Genomic DNA, 21,564 nt, shown 5'->3' on the forward strand with positions numbered 1-21,564 from the left:
AAAATATACCGTAAAATATACTGATAAATTAAAGTTATATTTTACATATTGGTAAATTTTGATATTCCGTCGAATATTACTAGCTAAATAGATCTCTCAGCTCTGCCCACATAATTTTATCCAATTGATGAATCAATTTTTTACTTAACTGGCTTATTTGAAATGCTTGCTTTTATTGGAGCTAACTAAAACAAATTAACACAGAAATAAAAAGTCCAAGATACATCGGAGAAGTCAAACCTGGTTCAACCTTTTCGAACAAAATTGTCCTTAAATTGGAACGTCTTGCCAGTAATTATTTGTTCGTTCATTTGTTATTTTATGATCATATTTTGATCTATAATCTAGTGGATCTTCCTTTCAGTTATTCAGCGACCCTTCACACACCCAAAGAGCTCCTGCTAGGATTGGAGCTCCAAGCGCTAAGCCCGGGATCATTTATCATATTAACATGGACCAGCAGCAGCCGCTGAGAAGAGAAGAGGCACCCAACTCTTGAAAATTTGGTTTGAAATTTTATAAGCATTTAACTGATTAAATTATAATTCAAGATTACGCTGAGCTTGTCAGTCGAAGCTCTGAACTACTATAGTAAATATGCATTTTGCGGGAATCCTTTTGGTTCTGTCCGCACTTTTCCTGGCTGGCACTGAGGCAGATTCAATGCAAGCGGTCTTTTCGGACCCAGAACATCCTGGCAAATGTGTGATTGATGGCCTCATTTTGAGCGACGGACAATGGATACGACATCCCAAGATGTGCGCTCTGTTGTGGTGCGGGAGGAACAGCATAGGCGGGATACACATGTGAGTTTTGATATGGCATACATTCAATAATAATGTGATAATTGAACATTCAATTAGATGTGGCAAGGTTTCTCCACCGCCCGGCAGTAGGTTTGGCGAATACACTGACCCAAAAGCTGACTATCCCGCATGCTGTCGTCGTGAAATTATTGAGTAACTTGAGAATAAGGGAATTTTCTAAATAAAAGCAAATTGAAAAATAGAAATGCACACATTGTCTGTTTTCAAAAGACAATCTAAAAGTACTTTCCTGAACTATGACATCCCATACTAGAATATTGATAATTTCATTAGCATTCAAGCGATAATTTAGTCGATCCATAAGCACTGTACTCTCTCACATCAAGATCTATTTTTGCTCGCTGAACCGGTCGACCAGCCCTCTTCAAAATAGAAGCATATTAAGTCTGAGATTACACTCAGTTTGTTAGTCAAAGTTCTGAATCGATGAGGTGAAGATGCAGCTGCTTACAGGAATCGTTTTGGTGATCGCCGCTCTTATGCTTGTCGGCACTCAGACTGAGGCAGCCGTCTCTCGGGGCATCTTTAAAGACCCTGCTCATCCAGGAAAATGTGTCGTCGATGGACTTGTTCTGAACGACGGGCAGTCGGCTCGTCACCCCAATATGTGTGCCCGTGTGGTGTGCGGAAAGAATAGCGAGGGACAGATACAGACGTGAGTTTAAGAACTGAAACATTCGATTTTCATGAGAAAGTAATTATGAATTATTTATTTAGATGTGGAGTTGTTGGCCTACAGCCCAAACAAAAGTTTGGCAAGTACACAGCACCGAATGCTGACTATCCCGAATGCTGTAATCGTGAAATTCTTAATGCCTAATTAAACGATCTTTGAAAAATGAAATAAATATTAAACGCGACCCAGAAAATATTTTGTTCCTCTTGTAATAATATGTTTGGACAGTGGCGCAGCCCTACCGGTAAATATTCTGAACTTGCTTCGTCGGCAGGTGTCTCTTCTGTAAGCTCACCTTTGTGTAGTTGCCATGTAACGGAATTTATTTAAAAGCAGAATAATATTTTTGTATCTGTGTGTGTGTGCCTTCAAGAGGATATATTATTATTAATAAAATCGGTTGGTTTTTAACGCACATAAAATATGCATAGTATATATTATAGATCATGATTAGCAGAGTCTAGTGATGTCCATCTAAAGTAGTCTCGTCTCTCGTATTCAAAGAAAGCTCAATGGAAATTGTGCAGAGTAAAATTTACGCCGAATTCGGAAACTTTGAATACGTATACGGCTCCGAGACCGCGGGACTCGATGAGCCGAGCCGTTTTCCGTAGGTCAGTTGTGATTCGACGAGCGACGGAACAACATCCCGTGTGTTGTGCATTTTGTCGAGGCGCGTCTGTAAATATTTAAAAAATATATTCATAAATTGTTTAAACTAAAAACATTCAGCGAATGCCAACATCCAAGTGATTTTTAGTGCGTGCTTCAAGTCTGGCCAGTGTTAAAACAAAGGTTTTATTTGTGGCTACTGTTAAAAAAAATATTTTGTTAATCCTAACCAAAAAAAAAAATATTTAAAATATATTCAAATTCAAAAAAATAACAAAAATTCAAAGTGCGAAGGTGAAAAGTCCGCCCACACTCTTTCTCCCAGTCACAGCCTTGCTCTCCCACGCGCTCCGCTCTCTCTCTCTTTCTCTCCCTGTCTGCCTCCAGTTTTTCTCTCTCTTGCTGCGGAAAACTAACGGTTTTAGAAAAGCTCGCTCACCTCGCTCATGCGTCTACGTGTGTGTGACTGTGTGTGTGTTCAGCCATTTGGCTTGTATGTGTGGGTTAGCATCCTGTCGCAAGTTCTTCACTCAAGGATAACAGTCGTAAAAGTACAACAATGTAATGAAAAATATCAGAAAATATCATCATCATCGCCAGCAGCATCATGATGGTGACGCGAAAATATTACAATTTTATGCTCGTGTTTGTGTCTCTTAGGGTTCTGTTTTTCTGTATTACGGAGTTGCCAGGCCACAAACTTTAATGTCCTTTCTTGTCGCTTTCTTTTTTTATGCCAATACGTGGGGCATTTGCATGCAATTTACGATTCCTGTACGAGTAGCATGTCTCACTAGCCTCAACAGTCGTTGTGGGTTCTGAATCTGAGCTGAAACTGCGGCTTTTCTGCCACACACACACACATACGAGTACTTTCGTAGTGTTAGCCAAGGGCATGTAACAGGTAACTCAACACAATTGACACCTGTCTCGCTCTGTCGTACCCTTACGCTCTCTTGCGTTTTCTCCTCTCTCTTTCTCTCTCTCTCTCTTTCTCTCTGTTCTGTGGCAGGTAAGCTTCTGTAACGGTAACGGAATACACGTTCTGTCAATAGCGGCAATACGAGTTGCAACAACGAGCTATTCCAATGACATAAAATGATGTTAAGTTGGTATTAAATAAAATAACCGCAAAGGAGACTACCAGCAAGACATCACAAAAGTACTCGTTAGAAGGATGCACAATATCAAGTTAATTTTGATTTAAATTCCTGAATGCAACTCTAACTGCTAGCAAGAGGCTTTTATCGATTGATCGATCTCATTGATTATCGTTTCTTGTCGGCCAAAGACTTACTACAGGGCAAATAGGTGGTGCAGAGGTTTAAAATCTTGTCATCTAAGAAGGTGCTGGTAGGTCATCCTTCTATACGGCTTTTATGAGCTGCATATGAAATGATGCCATCTTCAAAAACCATATCTTAGCAGTTTTAAAGAGTTCACGCTGGACACTTTTAGCTGAAGGTCAAACATTTTTTATCATATAACTGATAACAATTTTATTTTCGTATAATTTGTATAGTTTTTATTTATAATTCAGGGCGGGTATTACTGGTACTCTTCCAATCTGTTGTAGATTTGTTTTAATCTCTTTTTTTGCCTGTCCAAAAGTTAAATAGAGAAAATGGAAGGCAGGGAGGTGGTGAGAGCAGATTTAAACAAAGTCTGAAACTTTTTCATTACTGTTGCACATCTGGGCTAAAGTTTGTCGTATGGCTGGATGACCTTAATGCAAAATAGGGTTTTGGCCAACTAATACCAACTACCAACTACTAGCTACCAGCTCCTCCTCTTTCATCTTCTGGTCCGCCCTGAGTCTCATCATGGCTGTGCATTATTAAGCGACAGCTTCTGTATTATTCAACACCCGTACAGACCGTGCAGCCTGGCCCAGAGGATGTCTGTGTTCGAGTTGTATAATAAATAAAATGCATTATTCATGCAAAGGCTTCATTGTGGTTAGGCTGTTCTGTTTTTGCTTGTTGGTTTTTTTGGTCCTTTATTGAAATGCCATTAGCGAATTTCATTGAATTTTCATTCTGGTCACGGCGCAGACGCGGCGTATACGCAATCTGGCATTGAGGATTGATATCTATGAGGCGAAAGGTGTTCTGTTCGAGAACAATACCAAACAGTAATCATCATCATTCCGATTCCAGCAGATAATTCCAGACAATTCCAGGCCATTCATGTGAAAGTTAAGCCTAATTAAAAGTGTTTCGGAGACAGAGAGTGCGGAGAAAAGCAGGCAGAGAAACAAAGGCCAGGTGGTGATGCATGAATTTAGCTGAACAACAACAGAGAATTGGCAACATTTCGTGGCAGGCTATACGGCCCGGATTCGTTTTCCGTTTTACCGTGGAGCACGCGTGTGGTGGTGTTTACCTTGGACAAGAATAACTCGCAACGGCATAGACACCCCATCTCCATCTCCCGTCCGACAAAACCCCATCTATCCGCGTTCTGGTTTCTGGCTTTTTCATCGTCCTCGCCCTCAGCCTCAGCGTCAGTCGTTTTTTGTGCGGCCTCACGTTTTGGAAAAACCATCTTTTGTGAATCCTTGGGCGCAGCACAGCAGTTTCTAGTCGGTGGCCTACTCTGAAGGTGAGTGCAAGCATTTCTTTCCATTCCTCAATGCCCATTCCTCACTCCATCCACCCATCAAATTCATTTGCTCAATCGATTATTCCCTAACCGAATTCTCTTGAAGCAGCAGCCACCGACTTAAATTAGCCATAAAACCTCATAAAAAAGCAGACAGATAAACAATTCATCCGCGGATAGTATACGCATTTGCTTGAAAAATTACGCGCATAATTAAAATCTGAAATGAAAACGACCGCATCAATGAATTAACCAGAAATAATCATACATTAAATACGAGCATACTCTACGTATATTTTCATTTTGTTTGCTCAGTATAAGTATTTATTTTCCCATACCACAATTAAGCAGGAAATCTCCCATAATGAAATAAAGAAATAATATCCACTGAGTCCTTCTTTAATAAAGTACTTAATATTCATTGACTTTTCGATGAAATTACAAGTCCCACCAACAGGAAACAGATGAATTGGTGTCGAAAGTCTTGAAAATATTCTAAAATTGTAAGGGTATAGCCATATTCCATTCATGGGGCAGTGCCCCCGCCCCAAATTGTTCCACAGACTGCTCTGAAAGGCTAGAATAATTTTCGTTTGATTATTTGATTCAATCGTTTTCTCATGTTGTTCATAAATTTTGCTCGTTTTTTTTCTGCGTGTTTACGCCGATTGACTTCATTGTGTGCCTTTGTAATTTGTGATTTCATTTCATTTTAATTTGTTTTTTTGGTTAGCTATAAACCCCATCGCCCTCTGTGGATATTTTCTTAGCAAATATTTTCATACCAGGGTCATGCCTCGTCACGAATGACGCCATGCATGTGCCCCGTAAAATCAGCGTTAAATGTCCATAAACTCTTTGATTTGTGGCAAGTTGTCCAGAAATGGTCATTAACGTGGCTCAGATCCCTAGACATATCACACCCCCGTCTGGTCCTAATGGTCGTGTAATGGAAACTGTTTGTTAAAATTAGCCAACAGTGCCAGTGGCCAGTGGCCAATGGCCAACAAGTGCCTGGCCGTGGCCATTAGCCCGAAACTGGTTAGTGTCTAATGGCATTAGTGTTTCCTACTTTTGAGCAAACTACAGGTGGGACAACAGGGCGGACTACGGCATAATGGCAATGTTTTCTAATTGCTTTTCAATGCTCGATGGCTGATGTTCATTTCATTAGAATTTCACAAAACTTCAATGGATATATTAGAGATTAGAATACAGTGTAGAAATTATATATTGCATTCAACTATATTTATAGTTAATCTTCGTCTGAATAGACTGAATATAAAGCAACAAAACATATTTATAGCCTTTAACTTTTGCTCCCCATAACCAAGTGCAAATAAAATTCTCCCTCAATGATATTTATACACCCCACTGATGCCACTCATACGTCCAATTGGTTGCCTATAAATAATAGAATAGAATAGAATAGTAGATGGGTTGGAGGAAGATGTCTCTTTCATAATTCATGCAAAACTTCATGTTTCAACTACTACAAATCAGGCGGGTGCTTCCTCCGTTCCGCCCCAGACATTTTTATGGCAGCCATCTTTGGCAACAGCTCGTAAAACAAGAGCAACAGTCCCATAATTTATGTCCACATAAAAAAGGAATGGAGCCAGCAATACACTACACGCAAACAGACATTTGGTTGGATAAAATTCAATTTCAGAGGACCCACCCTCACCGTCCAACATTGTAAAGGAACAAATAAAAAGGGTAAAATTCTCCTCAAAATATATTTTTATTCGGCTCGGATATCACCTGTTCAGATTTCGTCGTGAATTGTCAATTATTTGTCTAAAACTAGTTGATTTTCCAGCCAAAATAGCGATTGGTAATAAATGAATGAAAATAAATTAAATGCCGGCATTTTATGCCAAAAATTGATTGATATATACATAGTTCCGGGTACTGTTCATTTATTGGCAAAAATACACATAAATACGAGTATCCAGACGGAATGGTGCGCTTTTGCGGTTGTGTTATTTCAATATAATCCATCGCCTAAATAGTTAAATATTTATTGATGTCGTTTATCCTAAAATTGAGTGAGACTATGAAAACTATTTGATTGAAAATCTAAGTTTCGTGTGGCTATTGTTGGATCTATTTATAACCAGGAACAGTTCAAGACTGTTCAGCCAGAATAAGAAAACTAAGATGACACAGTTTATGCATTCTAGTATTTGAAATTTTAACCTTCATCTCTTCTACTTGAAGGATAATCTTGTGAATAGTTCGTGCATTTTCGAGTACCGATTTGTTCCTTATAGAGCGGGCATCCCCCTGGTCGGAGAATCGACTAAAGTTCCATTTGCGTATTGCGGTGAGTGCGACCGGGGCACAGACAGCGCGTGAAAGGTAATGAATAAATAAACTTTCGCAGTAGTTGGCCGATTTTTACACCAAAAATGTACGTACGAAAGGAGGTATATAGTAAATGTAAATACACTGAAACAAATAATGGATACACTTTACGTTCATGTACATAAAGTGTTTCTTTGAGTATCGCGTATAAAAAACCCTTAGTGGTGCAATCATTTTATTGTTTTCGAAATTATTTAAAATATAGAACCAAAAATCAATCAATTAATAAAAAGTGTTAAGCGATTGCAGACAAAATGAAGGAAATAATAAATATTGCTGGCAAATCAAATTTACTTTTTGGCAGAAATTCTATTACTTTTCCTCTCGATGAGATAGTACTTGTACGTGTCGCTCTTTTCTCTAAGTACTTTCCATTTCATTTTTCCCTGTGCACATACTTACGACCATGAGTCTGTCTGTCTGTCTGCCTGTTGGTGGGATATTCGGTGTGTTTTGCATATTTTAAGCAGCTCCTTTGCACCTTTTACATTTTATATGCCATGCAGCGGGTAAATTTGAGTTTGAGTTTCAGTTTCTGTTTCTGTATTTTTTTTTGCATTCTTTCTCGTCTGTGAGTTTTTCGGCCGTCTCTCTTTCTCTTCAGTGAGCTCTCTCGTTTTTGCCTCTTTTTCTTGTCCTTTTATTTCAGTTTCCGTTTATGTACACATTTGTAGCCTGGCCAACAACCAACAGCCAACATCACCTTCACCTTTGGCCCGCACGCAACACACACACACACACATCACACACATCTTTCTCCGACAGTGGGAGTGGGTGCGGGCAGGTCTCAATCCTATGCCCCCCTTTGCAGCCAATTTATAAATGTTGTATGTACATGTGTTTTTACAAACACAAGCACACGTTGGCACTCACACACACACACATAAAATCTCGGGCATATGCTGCCTTTAAGTTTTGTGCAGCACAAAAAATTGTAATATTCATTTTCGTTTGTTTTTTTTTTTATGCTGAGGCTTGCTGTTTCTCTGGCTTGCGACGGAAAACTTACTGCGGTCACTGTATAGGTTGCAGGGGTTTTCCAAGAACTTTGGTCCAGCCCATGGCCAGGCCCTCGGTGGAGCCACAATGAATATCCTTGATTTTCACTTGCCAAAAAACCCCAGGACTACTCGTGGAATGAATCCAATTTATGGCGTGAAACGTCCTGGGGGAACAAGGCATTTCGATTCAAGAGAGTCACAATCGATTAGGAAATAGCAGACGCCGATTAGCATTCGAAGGCATTGAAATGAAAGCCTTAAATACTCAAATGTGTAATGACAATATGTCTTAATTCATGCAAACTTGCATGTACTCCACGTACTTCAATATGCAGTTAAATCCTCTACTAATTTATTCGATGTACGGATTGCAAACATGCACCAATCATCTCCAACGACAGGGACTTTAATTAGTTTCCGTTAAATGCACTTAACACGGTAGCCAAATCCATTCCTGTGTTGCGGATTAACTCAAGTACATACCTGACTTGGGCAGAATAATGCCAGGAAATGGACTTATATATCTATCGATTTACCGAATTAATTGAAATATGAAATATATTTCACTGCATCTCCGCTTGAATCATCTGAGGGTAGAACTCTAGGTCAATACCTTAATTAGGCTCAGACTTTCCCCTGCATACCCGTACTATTTATTCGCTCTGACTTTTACAATTGTTTTTCCATAAATATAGCCGAAATATCCCTTAAATGCTGAAAAATTGTTATACCCTTTTGTGGAAAAGCGTATAAGGTCAGAATGCAATTGGCCGTAAATTGGGATGGCCAATGGGACATGGGACCGACTGGTCAAATGGTCGGATGGTCGGATGGTCGAGGCTGAAACGTTTGACCCGCAATGGAGCTTAATCCGCCTCGCCCTCATGCCCCCACAAACGCATTCAAATGTCAATTAGTGTTGTTGTTGTTGTTGTGGTTTCAATTTCTGCACGCCGCTCCGCTGCCCTTTATCTTTCCGGCAATACGAGTTGCAGCAGTTGTTGTGGCCCTCGGGCTGATTTGGAAATATTTTCCATCCCCTGGGATGCCAAAGCATCCATCCATTGAAGGCCAACGGCAAGGATAGCAAAAATATACAGAGCTGAAGGGACAGAACCTTGGCCGACGAAATGTGCCACGGGAATAGCTGCCAAGAAGCTCGTAAAAACCAATAAAAAGAGTTACGAAAATTATGGCCCACAAGTGTATATGGTAAGCAAAATTATGCATGTCCTTCAGGCAGTAAAACGCAGTGACTCTCTGCGATGTTATGGTATTTAATTCTGGTAGGCAAATTTGGATTGAAATTTAACTGGTAACAAAATAATGGTTGCAACCGTTAATCACATATAACGCGACGCTTGCAACACTCTGGATAGAGGGCATTCGGATCCAATGCATCTGAGAAACGGCAATCATCTGGCGGTGCCTTGTTCTCACAGCTGTGGGCATAGCCTCTATATTAAATCCTTTTTAGCAATATTATTTGCCAGAATACTTACGTGAAGAGCGAGCCCCAGCCATTGCTAATGCAGAATATTGTGGCACAGTCGATGTTCGGCAGCTTAAAGGCCTGGCCCGACTCGAGCAGAACAACGGAAGACGGTGTATCAATAACACACCGACCGGGATAGCCTGAAGAGGACTCGTAGCTCGTTAGATCTGATATAGAACTCCCACTGCCCGTATATGAAATATCTCACCTGGATTCTCGTAGCTGTTTACGGACATTGCAGCAGAAATGGCCCCAATCCTAACGGCCAGGACGAGCCCGAAAATAATTGGCAATTTCAGAGCGAACAACATTCTGTGGAGAGTATGAATATGATATGTCCTATACAATGATGTTAAGATATGTGACAGCTAACGATAGGCCTGGCCTGCTTTTTCAATACTTAAGCATCCTTGATGGGCCATAAAATCAAAAAATAATATCAGCAAAAGAATGGTGGTGATTCTGTTATTTTATTTACCCCACTCGAAACAAATATTTATGACTACAAATTTTACTGACGGCAAATTTTAATCGCATACAACTTTGCGTTTACAACATTCCGGAAAATCAACATTCAAATCCAGGAATTCTCCGTAACGGCATGATTCTGGCGGGCTGGAATGGTTACATCTGTGGATAGATACTTAGGGTAACTCAAATGTAGCGTTGTTATCCAATACAATATTTACTTGTAGAGCGCGCCATAGCCGTCTCCAACGCAAAGGAGTGATACACAGGGCAGGTTGGGTAAACTGACCGACTGCCCCAATTCAAGAGTGATTAGTGCAGGCTCCATATCGATGACACACCGACCGGGATAGGCTGAAAAGAAACGATAGAATATTTTTTTATTAGATTTGCTATAGTACTCTGATTGATAATACATTTACCTGGATGCACATAGCTGTTAAGGGAAAAATCAAAATTAAGGAAATTTTCAGATTTTGTTGCTTTGGAGGCAAAAAGCAAACCGAAAAAAATTAAAACTTTCAGAGAGAACATTTTGTTTCTATAGATTACTACGGACTGAAAACCAAAGAATACTATCCGTTATATATGTGATGACATCTACGGATCGGCCTTCTGTTCAAAAGCAGAGCCGTTGCCGACTACAGCACTGTGGATATGGCAGCTCCGGATGGGTGTAGTTCCCAAAACGACAACTCTTCGGCAGGTCACTCACTCCGCAGCTGTCGAGAGTCGTGTCAATTAGTCGAGAGTCCGTCTCCCCCACTCCCCTGCTTACCTGTGGAACAACGTCATGCCATCCGATCCGCAAACAATTTGACGGCATTCGTGCGTCGGATCTTTGATACTCACTCCTCCGTTGAGCACCAGGCCGGGTGAGATGGTGCATTTGCCTGGGAAGTCTGTGGAAACACATGCTTCTGAATATACAAACGCGGAGTGCGGAAGTCGGGTACTCACTGGGATTGTGGTAGCGTATCTGCCACTCGGCCGTCTGGCTACCGATTAGAAGGCTGGACAGCACCATTAGTGCCAGTAGGTTAAAGTATCCTTTGGCCATCGTAAGCTTTAATTTTGTGTTTAATTTATAAGCAAATTGTATACTGACAGGTTTCGCAGAGATCTCGTTTGAAAAATGTTTTAAATATGGTAACGAAACCAATAAGTTATGGAGCAAAGGAAGTATTGCCAATTGAATGACCATGGTTTTTAGGTGCCCAACAAAAATAATTTATTTTTACTTTTTCCTTTTCCAAAAACAAACATAAATTTAAAATTTAAACACATCTAGACGGTAAGATAAGGCCACTTCCAGATCATTCCCAAGCAATATCGTTGCAAGTTATGTCCATCTCACAGCATTCGGGGTATGCGGCGTCGGGGTTCTTAAATTCGGAATACTTGCAGTAGGTCGGTGGTGCATTCCTTGTGCATCTATAACGGAAAACATACGGGTGGACCATTGTTTTAGCGCGTACTGTACATCGAATACTAATCAAATACTTACTCGTACACCAGGGCCCAGCCATTTTGATGGCATTCGATCAAAGCACACCTATCAGGATGTCTCTGCGTTTTCCCACTGTCGACAATCAAGCGAATGTTTGCCCCATCAACCACACATTTATCTGGATATGCTGTGGGCGATATTCCTTCAATTATATCCGTTTGCAATTACACAACGTATGGCTACATACCTGTGTCGGTGAATATCTGGAAATTGAACAAACTAGTGCAGCAAATTGAGTGCAGCATCAGCATCAAAACCAGGACTGTGCAAACTGTGGACTGCGGCATAATTCTTGTTGTTTTCTTCTCTCGCTCCAAGTTGTTGTATCGCTTGTGTTGCCGGAAATTTGACTAAAAGATTCGATTTTCTGAGCTGTCTGTCGGGTGTGCTATGCTGTGCTATGGAATAAGTAATACTCGGATGACAGTAAAGAGCAGGGCCTGCCTGTTTGGTATGCGCATTTAAATTAAAACTGAGAGAGAGTGAGAGAGAGAGAGACAGACAAATATGCCCACGATGGAGGATATATATGCTGATGAAGTTATCGTATATGTTAATCCAGTTATATGCCATCGACTTGTGTCATTCGTTTGCTGCTCTGTCGCCTTGCATAATTCGATTATGTGACGCTGTCTTTCCCCGTTTGGGGTTTTCATGGGGTTTTGTGGTGCCAGTGCAAATATTGGTTTGATTGTTCACGTCCACCCCAGAGTCCATCTCCACCCCAAAGCCAAGCTGTCAGTAATTATTCGGGCACCCCCAAAATATAGACAAATTAGTGGGGCCACATAATTGATGCATCTGTGAGTACACGTACTGGGTTTACCTACACATATTCGAGGTATACGAGTATGGGGTTAGGTTTCCCCCGTGTGTTTGCGTATCTATGTAACTGGTGTTTTGTTTTGATTAAATCAGGCCGTTCTCCTAATTAGCGAATGGCCCTGCGTTGTTCCCAGGTCGAGATTAATTGAATTGAGAGTGGCCTCAGATGGATCTGGTCTTGAAATATACATTTCCATCAAATCATCTGAGTGCGATACGTATGTATGTATATGTGTTGGCAAATTTTTACAGGCAGTCGAACATTTGCAAGTGATTTGCTTGCCAGAGGTCTCTCGATTTCCTGGAAACTATGGCATGTCTAAGGCAAGGTGGGTATTGCTTACAGGCAATCTTAAGAAGTTCAAGAAGTAGAAAGAAAACAGTCACCGTTCAAGTTTATTTAAATGGTTTTAAATACCGGAATATGTATTGTATTCATTTGGATAATTTTCATCAGAAAATAGTGGGTAGATTTCACCTCTAGAGCATATGTACCTCTATCCACAACGTTCTAACAATTCTCATGTAGACCAAATTTTCGCTTTGGCATAAATATAAACTTTCGATCGATACAGCAATAGAGCTATCTACCACATAGATACGCATACGGATATGGAATTTGCATATATAAAGAATCAACACGTACGAGGCTACGCAGCATAAATAACAAATCGGCCAGGTGAACAAATTGTACGAGGACTTGGGGTCGGGGGGGGCCGGAAAGGTGTCTAAATAAGGGTCAAAAACTGAACCAACGGTCAGGGGCCATCACTATGCTCTCTCTTTATGTGTGTGTGTGTGTGTGTTTGTGTGGCTTCAGGTGACCAAGCGATGAAAATTGGTCCCCCACGTCGGGGTGTCCCGAGGCTTGGGGCCAGAGATTGCGCCTCCGACTCGCTTTCTTTTCTCTTTTTTTTATGGTCGTACATAAAAACACACATCATTATAATTTCAATGATATTAAAGTCCATATCAAAGTGAATGAGATACACGCGAAATGCTTTATTTTTATTGCCATTTGTGTGGCTTTTACTTTTGCATTATACTTTCAGCGCTTTTAATTTTTTGGGGAATGCCTGCCCGCTTTACTCCCCCCACCAGATGCAGACATACCATACATACCACATACATCAATACATATACCTTTCCGTATATGTATACCCGAAACAAAATTGCTTCCTGTCCCTGTTCCGCCCCGCGGGAATGGGAGGGACGTCTGCGTTAAAAGGCCAACGGCCATGTGTTTTATTCGGCATTTATTTACGTTTGCAAGAAACAAAAAACCAACTCAACGTACATATGTAGTATATACGATAGAAGAAATGCTTTTAAGCAAAGTCATTCATATAAAGTGTGTATGTATCTGTGTGTACACATTTTTGTATGTTTGTAATTATAGCTTTCGACGGATATTTATAGTGGAGGAAACAGATACTCGTATGCGTCAAGCTGGGGAATGTGTAACCTCAAGGTCGCTCACAATTTTCGTACAGAAACTTTCTTTTTTGGGCAGAATAAGAGAGGTTTGCATTTTAAAGTCTGGAAAATGTTCTACCCTTCAATGATATATGTGTTTAAAAGGCTTCAACAGCTAACGATGAAGATGTTGGCTCACTGCTTATTCTTTTAGGACTAGATTGTAGTGGCGTTTATGCGATGAGTAACGATGAAGAAAAGAATTGCCATTTAATACAAAAACTACAGCGTGTGCCTACATTTTAGATGATTGGCATTTTGCCAGTCACGTGTAAGCGATGAATGACGAAAGTGTAGTGCAAGAAAAGCTCCTGCAACCAAATAAAAGACCACTATTAAAGATGACGTATACGAAAATACAATTCCTACAGTTCCTATCCAAGGAATGCATTCTAATGCACTATACTCCTAATTGTGTTGTTTACCATCTAGGAACAAATTTCTAAAAATAAAAACCCACTGTAAGCAATCAATTTTCATTAACAAATGCAAGCAATTTATTTCACATTACGTATATGCGGGGTATTTCCATATCCAATTCAGATATCTATACAGTTACAATGTATTTCGCTGAACATTAATTTAGTGGACTTACACCCTGTTATAATAATATATTTTGCCATTCAAAATATGAAATATTCAGCAGAGTTTTCGCTTCACTAAATAATGCATGACCGCAAAATAAACTGCTGGAAAACAGCGAAAAATTTTCAACACACAGTGCAGTAAACAAACAGTTTTCTATTCGGGACTTTTATGCTGCTGCCATCCAGCAACAAAGGAAAGCGAAACGAGGAGCCGAAGCAGCAGCATCAGCAGCTGTGGCCCACACAAAATCCCCATTCAGTCCATCAAGCCGTTCGTCCGTCCCCAGGTTTGTCCGTGCTGTTCGTGTGCTTCTTCCGTTGCTTTCGACTGCACCTAAAGTAATATAAACTAGAAATAAAAGGTCGAAGCATCAGATACGCTTACAAAAATCTACTAGGTGTTATCTTAAAGAACGCTTACAGATTTACAAGGGAACGAAAAGATCTATCATTAGACTGGTTTATTTTAATAAGACACTTGAATGATATAATAAGGTTTGTGGATTGTAAATGTGACAACTTCAATCTCATGGAAAGTGGGGGAACTATTGCTTTGATCTGTGAGGACTCCGTATTAAAAGTTAGCCGGGCGGATCACTTAAATAGTCCATTGTCATGCCCTCTCTTGCATTGCAATCATCTAGGCAAAACGTATAATCGTTTTACCCTTGGTAAGGGTATCATAAACCACTGCCAGGGGACCTTGAAAATGCAAAATTGACTCAATTGTTGTTGCGGCTGGCACTGCTTGAGGTTTACTGTTGCTGTGGCTGCTGTGGGTGCTGCAGCCTCTGCCGCTATTGTTTATGACAGCGCCATAGCGAGTTATTAAAAATTTTGTTTTTCTGCAATTGCATTCTGTAAACCGCTTAGTAGTCTTTGTTTCACTTCGAAAAACGAAATACTGTCGAAAATGGATCTCTGTTTCGTGTCTAGAAACAATTGTAAACAATTACAGGGAGATGGAAATGGGAGATCGAAAGGTGGTTCGAGTGGGGTGGGAGGGAAAAACTGGAACAAAGAAGTTTTAGACCTCAGAGTCCATTAGTAAAAGAACGGGAACGTTGTGAGCCGCAGCAAGGGCCGAGGCTATACTTTTATTCCCGCTACTCAGGCATTATATATGTGATATGACTTATTTAGCCTATAAAATATATTGAAAAATAATTGTACATATGAGCTAATATGAAATTGTTTCTCTGTATTTACAGGTGAGTCGTCAAGTTAAAGGACAATCTCATACGAGTATTTGTGGGCAATTTATAGAAGATTTTTTAAAGTTTCGAGCACATACAGAACCAATATAGACATCTCTTTGATCTTAAATTGATGCTTTTCTATTAATTTTCTTAACAATTAATTAATAAAGTTCTTCCCCGCAATGGACTCCATTTGTACCTGTCTCTTCCCATTGAGTGATTCCAAACTATTTAAGGTATTCCAAGAGCTTTAGGTGACTACAAGCTTTGGTAGATATTTTAAGGTAATATATATTATCTCACATTAAAGCCATATCTGAACGTTGTAATCCGAAGGATAATGGACTTGTGGCTATTTACATACGTATGTATATCCCGTCAATGGTGTGGGGTAGAGCTTAACCCAGACACGGCCATTTATCCTTGGCATTTAACAATGCTTGGCCCGGCATTTGTTGCTGTTGTTGTGGTTGGAAACCGCGAAAACTGCGCTTCTTGAATTATTTAAGACACACAAGTGCGCACAACCCACTGAAAGGACAGGCCATACAACTGTACCTCTGTACCTGTACCTGTGCCTGCCCTGAACGGCAAGGCAGTGGGGCATCAAGTACAAGGATAATGCCAGGCCAGGCAGATAAAAGTGGCCGGAGTGTAGCATACATTAGGGTGCCGGCGACGACGTCGACGCCACTGAAGTCCTCTTCGGCAGCGGCAGCTTGATTATGTCTCAAGTCACTCCACAGGGCCCGCCCGGCTACACAAAAAAGAAATTAATTAATTTTTAAGCGTAATTAAATGCAAAGCAGCACTCTGCCACACCCTCAACCCCTTAACTCTGCCCTTCTTCCATCGTCTACACTGAGAGAAAAAAGCAAGATAGACAATAGTTTCCGAAATGGATTTTAAGAGTTTTGAAAACTCGAAAATATATCTTCAAGTAAGGTTGAATCTATAGAGCATCTGTGAGGTATCTTTATGAAAAATTACTTTCATTTTGTAATCTTATTTCTTAATTTACGATTTATCAGGTATTCTTAAATCCAAAATATTGGTGGAGCAAGATCTCAAGGATCTTTTACTTATGAGAATGAAAACTCTATCTGGTTGGAAGAATATATTTATCTTAGATTAAACATTTTGAGGGTTTCTCATCTCCATTTCTGAACTCAAAAGCGTGAATAAGGCCTATACATACCTAATATGTTCGTTTCTGGATAAATTCTTTCCCAACATCTCCACTCCGTGCCGCTTTAGGGAACCCTTTCGTTTTTCTTCAGTGTGGGTCGACTCGGCTTTGTTTGCTTGTCCGTGAAGGCGGCACAAGGCTGAAGCCCCAGTCGGGGCAAGGACACAAACACGAAGGATGCGCCCTGCTAGCACTCCCCATTGGCCACAATGAGAACGTAATAAGTTTGGCCCAAAACATTTCGTCTTGAAGGAAGTGATTTCTTTGAAATGAATTTGCTCCCATTTCCAGCGGACCCGGAGCCGAACCCGACCCGACCCCCATCCCGATCCCGACCAGAAAAATACGCACTTTTCTCTCGCAATTAAAAATTCCACTCGAAGCCACCCGAAAAAGGTTATCCACTCGAGCGCAGTTAATGGGGCTTCGAGTTCGGTTCCACGAGGATTTTTTTTATATTTTATATTGTTTGTTTTGGCTCAAATCCTGCGAATGATTGCCAACACCAAAGTCGGTAAAGGCAGTAGTGCCCCAAGGTGGCCCGAAAAACTTTGTCTGCCATTGACTTTTGTCTGTTGGATGAGCAGGGGAGGGAGCTGGCCGGCGGGGACCAAGCCAATCAACGCCCAAGAGGAGCAATACGAGCCCCAAGTGAAACCGAACCTCAGTCACAGGATTCCCATTCAATTTTGATGGCTCGTTTCGTTCTGCTTTTGGTCAATTTCACTTTTATGTCTATAGTCATCAGCTAAATGCTTTTCCCTTTCCTCCTCTGGCTTTGCTTATACACGTACTCGTACTCGTGGCGTGGGTATACATACCTGCTCATCTTGTAGATATTATACATATGTACAGATTTATACAGGCTACATTTTCGTGAGATTTGTGGGTTATTTTTAGGTGCTTGTACAACAAACAAAAGCCTGTTCAAATTAAGCAAAACAAAACAATTACGCGCCTATGGCTCGCTCTCAATAACTGTCAGTGCGAATGCCTAATGGACTCGAAAACTCAATCGATCTGAACGATTTCAGTGGGAGATTGCAAAATATTTTGAGCAAACATTTCAACGTTGTAGGGTGGCTGGAAAAGCTAATGTTATCAATTGGAATTCATTTAATTTTATTGATAGTAAAGAATGTGATTCAAACACTAGAAATACCTAACAAATAAGAAGAAAATCTATATAACTTTCAGGAATACCATTATTGTTTTTATAAATATTTCCAACCCAAAAACTATCACTGAAACATTTAACCAGCATATCATCATATCGATTCGTTGAAAATTAACCACCAAAAAATACGATAAATTAACGCCAATTTCTGTTTCCATTTGGACATGTCTCAGGAAATGCCCCTTGTCGCGCTCTCTGCCACACATGTTGCTTTCTGTGGGTGCCCCGTGTTCCGTGCCCGTGTGCCCCAGTTCATTAATGGACGAGGGAGAGCTGCAGCGACAGACCCCTCCCCTTCTTGGCCGCACGATTCAATTAAATTTATGCCAATGCCAATGTCCGTGTGCGAGTATGGGTGCAGCCACGAGTACTCGTATCTGTGTGACTGCATCTGGTTATACGCGTTCGTTTGCATCTCTATCTATCTATCTGTCCGGTCTGCTCTCTACTGTGTGTGTCCGTGTGTTTGTGTGTTTGTTCAGCCACACATATGTCAATAGCTGTTTTAAGTTAATTAATCAAAGCCGAGCCAATTTTTGCCAAACGTTTTTCACATTTGCGGTCTGTAAAATGCTGCGGTGTGGTGTCTTTGAATACCCTACCCCAAATGGGATGGTCCAATGAGTTTTATCTTAAGAAATCAAATGGGTTTTCATTGATTGGCCAGTCTTCTGTGGAATGACTTCGAGCGATTTCACTTCCACTTTATACGCACTATCACTATGCAGCTCATTTTTGCATCTACAGAGATGTGTGTCCCACCAATTTCCACCCCATTTTCCTTTTCCTTCTCATCCGTGTGGATTTTCTTTCTGAGTTGCTTCTGTTCTGTGCAGCTTCTCCTTTCGGACATAAATCGAAAATTTGTAATTTAAACGCCATTACTTTTCGAATTTCGTAAACAATCCGGCTTATTTTAACATTGTTTCGCTTGTTGTTTTGGCAGCCCCTCCCCCTGGATCCCCTGGAGCCCCTGGATGTCGATATTTTGTTTGGTATTTGGATTTTTGTGTGTGAGTTTTTGTTTGGTTTTCGGGTCTGCGTTCAAGGCAAACACTGGTCTGGGGCATTTGTAAGTTAATTTCATTGTGGCTGTGGGACGTGGCAGCGGCACGTGGCACAGTCCCACTAATTGGCACTTGAAGGTGCAAATATGAAGTCCGACCTGAGGTCAGAGCTGTGCTGAGAGTCGAGCGAGCGTTGAGTTGAAATGAGTTGAATTTAGTCCAAAATAAATCATACAAAAAAAGCTCACACATTTTCCAGAAAGAAATCTGGGCCAGGGGTGCGACATGTGGTGGCACTGGGTGGGGGTACGGAGTGTTGGGGCCACCCGGCGACACACAATTGTCCTTGCAAGGACATACAGCTGCCACGTCAACGTCTTAGCCAAGGGCTCACTTCTCCTCTTCCTTCTGCTGTTGCTGGTGCTGCTGCGGCTGCTGCTGCTGCTGTTGTAGCTCTTCTGCTTCTCCTGCTGCTGGAGAATATTGATCCAATTTTTTAAAAAATTGTTCACCCTGGCCAGGTGAGGTGTGGCAGTTATGAATTGTGCTGCGACTTGGCGGTGGCTTTGCGGCCTGCGGCTGCGTCTCGGCACGTTGCGTATACGTCGTGTATATTGATTGTGTCTGAGGCGCGACGATAACGAATATTTTCGGGTATATCTCCAGGCCTCAAAGATGCTTTGCCCGGCTCTAGCTGATTGTGACAAGTCACAAATGCTGGGGAACACCGAATTTAATTGTATTCCAGTGAAAAATATATTTTTAATGTATTTTCTGGCTGATTTAGATTTAATAGTTTTCCGAGGATATGTCTATGCTCATAAATCTTCTCCCGTTTTGGGGACACAATATTCCATTGAAATATAATGTTGCACATACTAATTTCGGGTTATAGTTGCTGCAGAAATGGGAGCAACTGTTTCCTGTTCTCAATGTCATCGACATTCGATACAATTATGGCAAATTTCCCGTACGGAAATTTTGCACGATTCTGCTGCCCTGCATGCCGGGGCATCCGAAAGGTAAAAGTTCAATTTCGTATTCAATTTTCAATTTCCACTGAATTTGTCCATGTCAGGGGGCTTTTATCGCAAACGACTTTGACTTTGGCGCCCGCGGGGCCACGGCCTCAGCTTGTTGTGTGTTGTTAGCTCTACACATTTGTGTATGAATGGGCGTATGTATGTTAGCCAAATATGTAGACAGGTAAGCGATAACACTGACAGACACATACTGGAAGACGCACAAAGCCCTGCGTGGCATCCAATGCATCCAAAAATGTGCACGGCAATGGTAAAAGGAACGTGAACTGCATTTGTAATGTTTTTACTACATCCGCTTGTAGTTTGCTCCACATATGTACATGAATTTGATCAGCAATTCAGCAATGATCAGCGTTTCCTCTCATCCCTTTATCCCGACACATGGAGCTACAATTTCAAAAATTTATGCGTTCGGTTTTATTTATTCACAGCATAACGTTTATAGCTGATGGTTCGCTTTTCTTACTTGTCTTCTTTAGCCTTCACATCCGGCGGAATTCCGAAAAGTGAAATACTCATCTTGCGCATAGCTTATATCATGATCAGGGGCTGGATGTTCAAATAAATGCATCCGGACAATAACTTGGACAGGGTTTCTTGGCTCAATTTCAAAAAGTTCTTATCCCACTCTGGGATGGTAAATGGCTTAGCAGTCGCCACTTTCTCCATATCCTCGTCTTTATAGTGCTCGGCCCAGGTCAGCACCATTTCCAGAAATCCATTTCCATTTCCGAATCCACCTTGGGGGGCAGACAAAACTGAGACTGCCAAATGTGCTACAAAAAACTGAATTTTTTTCGAATTTTAGGGGAACTTTTTCTAAAATTCGTTCTTTCGTCGCACACTCTTTCGTTTATTACCCACTGTGCCATTCCGGTCATTTGCATGGAAGCTGAATTTCTTCTTCTGTCGGCGTATACCCGTATTTCTTGTTCGTTCTTGCTCTCCGTGTCCCGACCTGAGTGTGGCTGGGACTTCTGCCGCTGTTTACTTGTAATTACTCTGGTTCTTCTTGGGCCTTCCACTGCCTGCTCCCCAGCTGGTTCTTCTGCTGCTCTCCATTATCCCTTCTTTTGTGGGTCGAACTCATTTTGGCCAGCTTCTCAAGGGAATGGACCCCTTTCGATGGCAAACTACGGCAAATTATCTCCGTAATATGGCAGTGGGAATCAGCACAAGAACAAGAAAAAGACCAAGAACTGGAACGGCACGTTCATTGACCGGAAGTGTGCATGCATGCATCGGCCCGTACTCGTAAAGGGGAAGGGCACACACGTGCCAGCGGGTACCAGCAGCCAAATGGAAAAAAAATTTCAATAATTTATGCAAAAGAAAAAAAAAACCGAACGAAGAGCGAAGAACAAATTTAAATGGCCTTCTGTGCGAGGAGCTTGAAAAGCATCTGTCATTTATTATGCATGCTTAATAGCCAAGAAAAATGTACAAACTGCCAGGAGCAGAAGCAACAGCGGGAACGGCAGTAACAACAGCGGCAGCA

The 21,564-nt window shown here is 41.1% G+C and overlaps 6 protein-coding genes across 10 annotated transcripts in view; 3 read left to right on the forward strand and 3 right to left on the reverse strand.

The window, feature by feature from the left end:
* The first annotated feature begins 121 nt into the window (after positions 1–121).
* Positions 122–981, forward strand: LOC26532189 (uncharacterized). Of its 2 annotated transcripts, XR_004469336.1 has the most exons (3): positions 122–301; positions 365–806; positions 864–981. XR_004469336.1 is itself a non-coding variant. In XM_015180863.2 (2 exons), the coding sequence occupies exons 1-2, from the start codon at positions 598–600 to the stop codon at positions 961–963; spliced, it is 309 nt and encodes a 102-aa protein (XP_015036349.2). In that variant the 5' UTR covers positions 340–597; the 3' UTR covers positions 964–981. The 2 variants fall into 2 exon arrangements, 1 of the variants encoding a protein (XP_015036349.2); XM_015180863.2 differs by lacking the exon at positions 122–301 and having other exon boundaries at positions 340–806.
* A 245-nt stretch (positions 982–1,226) lies between these two features.
* LOC6903162 (uncharacterized) lies at positions 1,227–1,687 on the forward strand. The gene is made up of 2 exons (XM_002132827.3): positions 1,227–1,482; positions 1,545–1,687. The coding sequence occupies exons 1-2, from the start codon at positions 1,265–1,267 to the stop codon at positions 1,645–1,647; spliced, it is 321 nt and encodes a 106-aa protein (XP_002132863.2). The 5' UTR covers positions 1,227–1,264; the 3' UTR covers positions 1,648–1,687.
* Positions 1,688–1,832: 145 nt separating this feature from the next.
* LOC4817579 (uncharacterized) overlaps positions 1,833–21,564 on the forward strand; it is a 50,738-nt gene continuing 31,006 nt past the window's right edge. Inside the window, exons 1-2 of one of the 3 annotated variants that reach the window (XM_033380376.1) lie at positions 1,833–2,409; positions 4,278–4,719. The gene's annotated coding sequence lies outside the window, so the exon portion shown is untranslated. Of the gene's footprint in view, positions 2,410–4,274; positions 4,720–21,564 lie in introns of all 3 variants that reach the window. The other 2 variants (XM_015180865.2, XM_015180864.2) reach the window with 2 other exon arrangements.
* On the reverse strand, positions 9,348–9,952 carry LOC6903163 (uncharacterized). Its single transcript, XM_002132828.3, has 3 exons — positions 9,794–9,952; positions 9,593–9,725; positions 9,348–9,532 (listed from the first exon to the last, which is right to left on the reverse strand). Exons 1-3 carry the CDS (start codon positions 9,894–9,896, stop codon positions 9,430–9,432), a joined length of 339 nt encoding a protein of 112 aa, XP_002132864.3. The 5' UTR covers positions 9,897–9,952; the 3' UTR covers positions 9,348–9,429.
* Positions 10,035–11,183, reverse strand: LOC26531978 (uncharacterized). Of its 2 annotated transcripts, XM_033380383.1 has the most exons (5): positions 11,014–11,183; positions 10,832–10,955; positions 10,476–10,775; positions 10,275–10,407; positions 10,037–10,215 (listed from the first exon to the last, which is right to left on the reverse strand). In XM_033380383.1, exons 1-3 carry the CDS (start codon positions 11,111–11,113, stop codon positions 10,673–10,675), a joined length of 327 nt encoding a protein of 108 aa, XP_033236274.1. In that variant the 5' UTR covers positions 11,114–11,183; the 3' UTR covers positions 10,037–10,215; positions 10,275–10,407; positions 10,476–10,672. The 2 variants fall into 2 exon arrangements, with proteins under 2 accessions (XP_015036352.1, XP_033236274.1); XM_015180866.2 differs by lacking the exons at positions 10,832–10,955; positions 11,014–11,183 and having other exon boundaries at positions 10,035–10,215; positions 10,476–10,648.
* Positions 11,279–11,982, reverse strand: LOC26532421 (uncharacterized). The gene is made up of 3 exons (XM_015180868.2): positions 11,751–11,982; positions 11,561–11,690; positions 11,279–11,487 (listed from the first exon to the last, which is right to left on the reverse strand). The coding sequence occupies exons 1-3, from the start codon at positions 11,848–11,850 to the stop codon at positions 11,370–11,372; spliced, it is 348 nt and encodes a 115-aa protein (XP_015036354.1). The 5' UTR covers positions 11,851–11,982; the 3' UTR covers positions 11,279–11,369.

The sequence above is a fragment of the Drosophila pseudoobscura genome, chromosome 4 (genome assembly GCF_009870125.1).
Source record: "Drosophila pseudoobscura strain MV-25-SWS-2005 chromosome 4, UCI_Dpse_MV25, whole genome shotgun sequence".
NCBI lineage: Eukaryota > Metazoa > Arthropoda > Insecta > Diptera > Drosophilidae > Drosophila > Drosophila pseudoobscura.